The 8,819-nt window shown below is 40.1% G+C and overlaps 1 protein-coding gene across 2 annotated transcripts in view; it reads left to right on the forward strand.

Annotated features, from left to right (window-relative positions):
• Window positions 1–5,051, forward strand: part of LOC107731571 (protein tyrosine phosphatase type IVA 3-like) — a 36,736-nt gene extending 31,685 nt beyond the window's left edge. For both annotated transcript variants that reach the window (XM_016542689.1, XM_016542690.1), the window contains exons 5-6: window positions 3,684–3,758; window positions 4,121–5,051. In XM_016542689.1, coding sequence (XP_016398175.1) covers window positions 3,684–3,758; window positions 4,121–4,238 — 193 coding nt within the window. In that variant the 3' untranslated portion in view covers window positions 4,239–5,051. The remainder of the gene's footprint in view (window positions 1–3,683; window positions 3,759–4,120) is intronic.
• The last annotated feature ends 3,768 nt before the right edge of the window (window positions 5,052–8,819 follow it).

Consider the following 8,819-nt stretch of genomic DNA (forward strand, 5'->3'; position numbering starts at 1 on the left):
AGATATAATAAAATATTTACAAAAATGTGAGGGGTGTACTCACTTCTGTGAGATACTGTGTATATATATATATATATATATATAAATGGAACAGAAAAAGAGAAATTTAGCAGAATGTTCATGGTACTCTTTTTTTATATACTTTCTATCTATCTATCTATCTATCTATCTATCTATATATCTATAGTATATAAAAATAGAGTAGCATGAACATTCTGCTGAATTTCTCCTTTTGTGTTCCATATGAAGGTGAGAAGTTAACTATGATTATTTAGTTAATCCAAACAAAATCCCTCTAAAAACCTGTTTCATCAGGACTTGCTTTGAATTTACAGCATCAAATCATCAGCATCACGACTGTACCCAGCATATCACGCTGATGGATAACCAGATCAAAGTCAGCGCTGTGGCGGGGGTGACATCAAAAGCAAATGAGATAGAACAAGGGACAGCGGGAGAAAGACTGAAATGTTATTAATGTCCCCTTGATGGCTGATTAATTGGCCCTGATGCTCCAGTTCTTGCATCTGTACGCGTGTGTGCATATGACATCAGTCAAGTCTCACGTGCTGAGGGGAAGTGGACTACTCTAAATGCTCTGGCGTCACCCACTTCATCAGAGGTCAATGGCTCAATCACCCAACAATAATAAAGACTGTTAGGAAATGAGTGTTTGTGTGCCATCTAAACCACTGTCACCCCGCATTACAGCATTAGTGTGTCATCGGGGCATGAAGTTCTAATATTGATCTATCTCCAACAGGCATGAAAAGGCATAAAAGTTGATTATGATATGGGATATGTGGAGGAGATCACTGCTGTCAGATTAGCTTACCCATGAAGGCTGTGCCTGCCAGGGCTAATTTAATGCTCCGGCCCACATCATCTCAGAACTCTCTTTAAAGGTTAGAACCATGAAACCAAGTACAAATATTTGCTCTTTGAGCACTTTACAACAATAACATGAAGTGATATTCACTATTAAGTATATTAGGGGGTCTTCAAACACCTTAATCGGGATGGAGACGAAGCAGGGATCCCCTGTTTCATATTATAAGAAATTGAGATTTGCATTTTAAGCCTGACCTATAAAAACATAAATATAGTTATAAATAGGGGTGGAACGGTTTGCGGAAAAAAATCGAACTGGACGGTTATATAAATAACCCGTAAAACAAACAGGGTTCGGCTAATATATGTTTCTGTTGATGGATGTGCATTCTGGCTTCCCAATACATTACAACAACAGCGATGAAAAAAAAAAAACGTGGACAAACCATTCACTTTTGTTCAATGCGAATGCCGTATGCTGGAATATGAGCAGTCATTTATTACGTCATCACCCGGGTGCTGATAGTGCGCGCACAGGTGAGAAATGAACAGCACACGTTGATATCTGTGTTTAAGCTAAACTCTTTTAAGCTTTGCCAGTTTAATCATTTAAGAGCCAGAGGACGCGAACTCGCGCGCGCAGTGAGAAGATTTGTGCGTAAGCTCATCCGAAACGCGCAAACCCACGCCTCAGAACACGCGCAAATATTAAGCTCTCTCTGAAGTATTGCGTTTAAATGGACAAATTCACACAAAAATTATGTCAAAATGCCCGTCTTGGTAAGTATCCTATAGCAGACATAGCCGGCTGAACGTACTGGATCAGTGCACTGGATCAGTGCATTCTCTTAAAGTGACAGAGTAAGTTGAACCCTTCCACCCCTAATTTGTACTATATATAACAATTTATTATTTAAAGTAAACTCAAACTCCAAGCATAGCTTTGAAAGCATAAGATCCCACCCTCCCTGCTAATCACTCTCCAAAGCCACGCCTCCTCCAAATCACATGACCGTGCACAGGCAGAGCAGAGGCTAACCAGCGACACGATGAGAGACGGCATTGGTGGAGAATTGAATGCAACGCTGTGAGATTACCTCATGTCTCATTCACCGCTGAGAAAACATTACAGTACAAAGCACATTATATTACAATAATAACGCCTTCCAATCTCGCTTGGTCTGCAATAGTGCAATGGAACGTGCTGATGACGTATCATGTCTGTGCAAAACATGCGCGGAGGTTTGCAAATACATACGTGACAGGCAGGCAGGACAGATCGTTATCCTCGGACCGAGGGATATGATTAGACGAACATTTTATGGTCCTATGCCTTCCACAGACAATATAAATACATTTAGAGCACTTAACTTAGTGATTGCTATCGGGATGTGAAGAGACTTTCAACCAGCATCACAAAAATGTTTTTGAACCAAATCGCCTACCCTGCCTTTAAGACTGCTTTTCCCAATGAAGAAACCAAAAATGAAAATCTGTCATAATTTATTCTCCTTTTTGGCTAACCAGCGACACGATGAGAGACGGCATTGGTGGAGAATTGAATGCAACGCTGTGAGATTACCTCATGTCTCATTCACCGCTGAGAAAACATTACAGTACAAAGCACATTATATTACAATAATAATGCCTTCCAATCTCACTCAGGTCTGCAATAGTGTAATGGAAAGTGCTGATGATGTATCATGTCTGCGCAAACAGTGTGCGCGGAGGTTTGCAAATACATACGTTGACAGGCAGGTCGGACAGCCTATCGAAGCCCTCGGACCGAGGGATATGATTGGACGAACATTTTATGGTCCTACGCTTTTACAAACGATATAAATACAGAGTTCTGGCATGAAACTCTAGATGGCGCAGTCCGATAGGTCTAACTCAATCTGACCTAATGACATCATTATCACATGGCACAGCTGATTGGTTCTCTCCTGTATCGATTCGGTAGCCAATGAGCTCACTGCTCAACATTCAAATATATGACTAGTGCTTGCCGTAGCAGTTGCAGCTTGCTTCAGAAACCCTCCACCTTCCCCAGCTCCACCTGTATAGATCTGCTACGAGGTGATTCATGTACGCTATATGGGGGTTATTTCATGTATGTTATATTTGCTGCAGCAATATTTCTTACATGCTCACAGCAGCATGTTGTGGATGTATTGGCAGTAGCAAGTCTCGGTATTTGCTCTGCCGCAGCAGCAGCAGCGTAGCAGATCTATTCCGCCAAGACCAAATACATTAACATTGTCATGTACATTACCATGCAAATCCCTCCCAGAGTTGTCATGACAGAAATACATTTAGACACTTAACTAAGTGATTGCTGTCGGAATGCGAAGACTTTCAACCAGCATAACAAAAATGTTTTTGAACCAAATCACCTACCTTGCCTTTCATAGGAAAATACTTGAAAGCTGCATGACATTGTTTTAATTATTTGTTAATATTTGTATTAATATCTAACACCACAGATATTAACAAACAGAATGAAAACAATGGCATGTAGCTTTCAAGTATTTTTTAATTAAGTAAACTTACATGTAATAGACAAATAACAAATAAAAACAATAAAACAAAAATGCAAATCAAGTATACAGTCCTTGAAATTCAGCAATATCAAGCATTTAAGTAAACTGGAAAAAAGAGCTATCAAATGCAAAATACAAATGCATTTTTTATAAAACACAAGAGTACAAAAAACAGCTATTTTGACATTGCTAGTGTACGTGTTTAACAGTGTTTCTCTGAGAGATCTCTCACACACACACACACAGTATAGCAGTCTGTTCAGGTCAGTGTCGAACCTCTCAGTATATGTGTTTTTTTTTTTTCTGCAGAGCTCCAGTACTTGTGGCCGTGGCACTGATTGAAAGGGGGGTGAAGTATGAAGATGCCATCCAGTTCATCAGACAGTACGTACATCTCTCTCTCTTGACTTCTTTCAAGAACCACAGACCTTGAGCTCTTGACGTCAACTGCTACATTCATACGAGTGGATCTTAAACGCTAGTTCTCAGTCGCTTGCCAGAGTGCCTTTTGATAGCAAGGCCAAGCTGAAAGCTTTCAACACGCAAAAGATTCGCAATTGAACCTTTAAGCTCCGCCCCTTGGTTACTTTTATATTTTCATGTCTATTTTCAGTCCAGCGTGGGCTGGAATGAAACGTGAGATCGCAAGCCATTTTTATCTGCCGTGTTTCTTGAAAGAAATCATTCAGTTGGAGCGTGATGAATGTAAATCAACATGCTAATGCTCAGTTATTTTGCGTTCTCAGGAAGCGCAGGGGTGCAATAAACAGCAAGCAGCTGACGTATCTAGAGAAATATCGGCCCAAACAGAGACTGCGCTACAAACACCCGCACATTTTCAAGAACAAGTGCTGCATTATGTGACTGCACCCTCACCCTGCTGTTCTGAACCGAGCTGAACCTGACGGACTGGGCCACAACTGATGCACTTTGCTGATTTGCTATTAAAATATGAACTGATTCGGTCTGGATGAAAACCTCACTGGTGCCTAAAATCCTCCTCACTCTCATTGTGGTGTGGATACTGCCATGGCTTTGCTGAGACTTGCGACTCAGAGGTCTAAACAGCTAGATACTGCGAAGGCAACCTGACCTTTGACCCTGCACCAGGACTGACACCCTAATCATGCCTCAAATGATCGTGACTGTCTGAAAGAGCCAGGCGGTGTGATAATGTGAATCGTGGACACAATTTGTGCTCTTTCTCACTGTCTCTACTACTTATTTTTTATTCTACCGCTTTCCTGCTCTGCCCGGTTTTTAGACAACTGCGGTTCCTTTAACACTTTCAAGTTTTCAGCACAAATCTTTTTACTGGTGACCTTTTCCATGACGCTTTTGTTTTGTGAGCAAATGATGGTTGAATTGGACTAACGAAGGGCTCATGTGAAAGATATTTCATCTTGCTATTTCTATTTAGATGCGTGCCAGACACTAAATGGTTTCTGAAAGCTACATGAAGGCGGATGAATTTAACAACGAAAATGCTTATTATGCGTGTTTATGTGTTTAAACTCAAGCCTTGTGTTTGCTGAAATAATTTTAATGTGTACAGACTGCAGGGCTCTCTGGAGGCGATCTGTCTACGATGCTTGTCCATTCAGGTCAACAGAGATGGCCCTATATAAATGAATTATGAGACGAGACTGTGGTTTAAAGTTGTTTTTGTCTGTTTTTTTAAGAACACACCTCCAGCTGCATAATACAAATAAAGGCTGTTGCAATCATGAATCAGGACTGTTAGTGTTTTGTCATGTGGTGACCTCAATAATGTGTAACAAGTTCACTCTTTAAATCAAAATATTGCCATACTGCCCTCTGCTGGGCAAAGACTCAAATTGTTCTTGATCAGAGATGCCCAAACTTCTTACTATGAATGGCCAAAAATTAAACTTTTGTCTGTAGGCTGAAAGTAAATGTATAGACTACATTATATAAATGATTTTTTTTATATATATATTTTTTTATTATTCATTTATTTTGTCTATCATGCAATGCAAAAATTCAAATGTAAAAAAAAAAAATGAAGATATGCTTCAATGGGCAAAAATTGCGCTGACCCTAAAACCCCATTTTGGAACTTTTTCTTTTTTTTTTTTAGTACTGCTTAAAGTTCTCAGTTACAATTTTCAAATCATTTGGAATTAAAATACAAATTAGAATGAAAAATGTATTTCAAAACAGGAAAATAACATCTCAAAATCATTGATGTATTATCACTTTATACATATATTAATAATTGTATAAATAGCTGTGTATACATGTTATATGGTTTTCTTGTGACGTGTAAATAATCTGTTCTTGGGCTCATTTACAGGCCATTATTCTACACATTACTTGTTGACACTGGCCATCAATATCGAATCCGACTGATCTTTAAGGAACTGCCTGGTATGTTCTTGGTTGTCTTTGTGCCGTGCAGAGCTTTCAGATGGATTTGAGGATGATGATGGTGGAGGAGACGGACACAAATCTAAGCTGAACCGCACAGGTGTCACAGTGAGCAGAGGCGGTGATACATGCTTCTGCACACATGATATGTCAGATGTAGGCCATGCACCGCATTCACCTGTAGGCAGGACAAAACAGAAAATGATTAAATTATTTACAACTTTTGATATTATTATTATTCACATCTGTCATATTATTAATGTTGTTTACATTGTTACCACATGACAAACTAGTATTACACTCAGTATCAATGCTTTAAGGCCATTTTGTCAAATTCTTACTGACTTGTTGGTATAAATGGGCTGTCTGTGCGATGCACAGCCTGCGTGTTTCATCAGTGGAGGCTTGCTTGGCATCCCAGATTTTGTACACACTCTCCTGAAAGTTGTCGAATTTGCAGAGCTGAGAATGAACTTTTTTGAACTCCAGTCCATCCCTTAAATTTCTGATCGCCTTGAAATTTCCATCCAGCATCTTATTGTAAAACAGAGAAAACATTTAGAAATGCAATGAGCAAAAATTACATTTTTGAAATGGCACATTGTAAAAATGATCTACCGCAAAACTTAATGATAATCAAGCAAACTGTTAGTCAGTGGAAGTTTATCTTACCGTAATTGCTTCATTTGGACGTGTTTGATGTATCTTCGTAAAAGACATCCAAGACGCAGCTCAACACTCTGAAGTGTCTGACTGACAGTTCCTCTGCACAGGTTGTACATTTCAGAGGAAATGTTGTCATTTTGAAAAGCTCGATCCAGCTGCTGGAGGTTGTTTTCTTGAGCTTTGATGTCAATTACGAATGATGGATCATTCATGCTTGCATGAAGAAGTTTGTCACCGTCCTCCATGCAGTTCTTCATGTACTGCTCCTCAATGTTGCTTAAGACTGCCGAATCGTATTTGCGAGTCTCTGGCTTGTCAGAATTCTGAAGTGATGGCTTTACTTGAGTCTGAATTTTGGGCAGTTTCACAGCTGAGGAAGGATGGGTGTAGACAGAAGACGGATTCTGGCGTTCTTCCACTGGCACAGCATACGCTTTTGTGTCCTCTACTACATACTGCGAAATCTAAGGAAGAGCAAAAGATCTGATGGGGGATGGACGATGGAAGCTACGAGGAGATGAACTCTGGAGGTCTTTCTGAGCCATTGTCTCTTCAAATGATGTCTCTGTTCTCTCCATTGACTCCACATCAACTTTTGTTTCCTCCACAGGCTGTGAGATCTGATGGTGAACAAAAGATCTCAGGGGAAGGACGATTTCTTGAGCTTTGATGTCAATTACGAATGATGGATCATTCATGCTTGCATGAAGAAGTTTGTCACCGTCCTCCATGCAGTTCTTCATGTACTGCTCCTCTATGGCACAGCATACGCTTTTGTGTCCTCTACTACATACTGCGAAATCTAAGGAAGAGCAAAAGATCTGATGGGGGATGGACGATGGAAGCTACGAGGAGATGAACTCTGGAGGTCTTTCTGAGCCATTGTCTCTTCAAATGATGTCTCTGTTCTCTCCATTGACTCCACATCAACTTTTGTTTCCTCCACAGGCTGTGAGATCTGATGGTGAACAAAAGATCTCAGGGGAAGGACGAAGGAAGCCACTGGAGGTCTTTCTGAGCAATGATCTCTTTGAATGAAGTCCCTGTTCTTTCCATCGTCTCCGCATCAACTTTTGTCTCTTCAAATGATGTGACCTTTGCCATTTGCTCCATGGTAACTTCTGTCTCCTTGACAGATCGTGTGATCTTGGGGATAGCAAAAGTTCTGGCAGGGGCAAGAGGAAACGAGTCATCATCAGATGGACTCTGGAGGTCTTTTAGAGCCTTGTCTGATGTTGCCACTGGTAACACTTCAACATTCGCCTCCTGTACAGGTTCCTTGACCTGAGGGTAAACAAAATCATCTGCCTTGGGTCTCCCAGGAAAGGTAGGCAATTTTTGCACCTTCTGCTGCTGAACTGCAGATCCATATTGGTGCGCAGAAGAAACAAAGACGTCTCTGTCCACATCTTGAGCCACCTTGCTCTCTTTCTGAGGTGTCTTGAGAGTCTTCATTTCCAAGCAGTGATTTTGATAAGCTAATTTACAGGCATATTTTCTAAAAAAATAAAAATAAAATCCTTCCCGCCTGTACAGCGGGTCATTTTGGGTAAAGGTATGGGACGTCAGGCAGTAATGCCCTCTGGTGGCTGGGAATCACGAAATGGCCATTCGAACATTTCCGGTGGCATATCAGTTATCTCAGTTCATTACTTCACCTGAACCCTGAAGTATCAGTATATTTATACTCATAGACACAGACGTTTGGTATTTAATATAAAACTTTTATATAAGATATCATATATGCAGTATGCAACTGATTTTTTTTTTAATCGATTCTTCCTGTGACCCTTCCCTTGACCAGTCATTGTGGGAAAAATGACAGAGCAGTGGGTTGTGGATTTTGGGGCTCTATCTGTAGACAAACTAATATGACAATATCTTTTATTTTACTAATATTGATCCTTGAGTTGCTCCTAGTGGCAAAATTCTAAGAAAATTATTAGAAACGTGTGCATTTCCCCTTAGAATTAACGAGAATATCCTAGTAAAGATAAAAGTGATTGACAAAGCATCTTAACCCTTAAAAGAGCTCTTAAGATCAAAAAGTGTTAGGAGGAAGGAGGAGGACTTTTAAAGGGTTAGTTCACCCAAAAATGAAAATTCTGTCATTAATTACTCACCCTCGTGTTGTTCGAAACCCGTAAGACCTTCGTTCATCTTCGGAACGCAATTTAAGATATTTTTGATGAAATCTGAGGGCTCTCTGACCCTCCCATAGACAGCAAGGTAACTACCACACTCAAGGCCCAGAAAAGTACCTAGATGATCGACAAAGTAGTCCGTGTGACATCAGTGGTTCAACTGTAAAGTTACGAAACTACGAGAATACGTTTTTGCACAAAGAAAACAAAAATAACGACTTTATTCCACATTTTCATCTCTACT

The sequence above is a fragment of the Sinocyclocheilus rhinocerous genome, unplaced genomic scaffold (assembly GCF_001515625.1).
Source record: "Sinocyclocheilus rhinocerous isolate Xijiao unplaced genomic scaffold, SAMN03320098_v1.1 scaffold429, whole genome shotgun sequence".
Lineage (NCBI taxonomy): Eukaryota > Metazoa > Chordata > Actinopteri > Cypriniformes > Cyprinidae > Sinocyclocheilus > Sinocyclocheilus rhinocerous.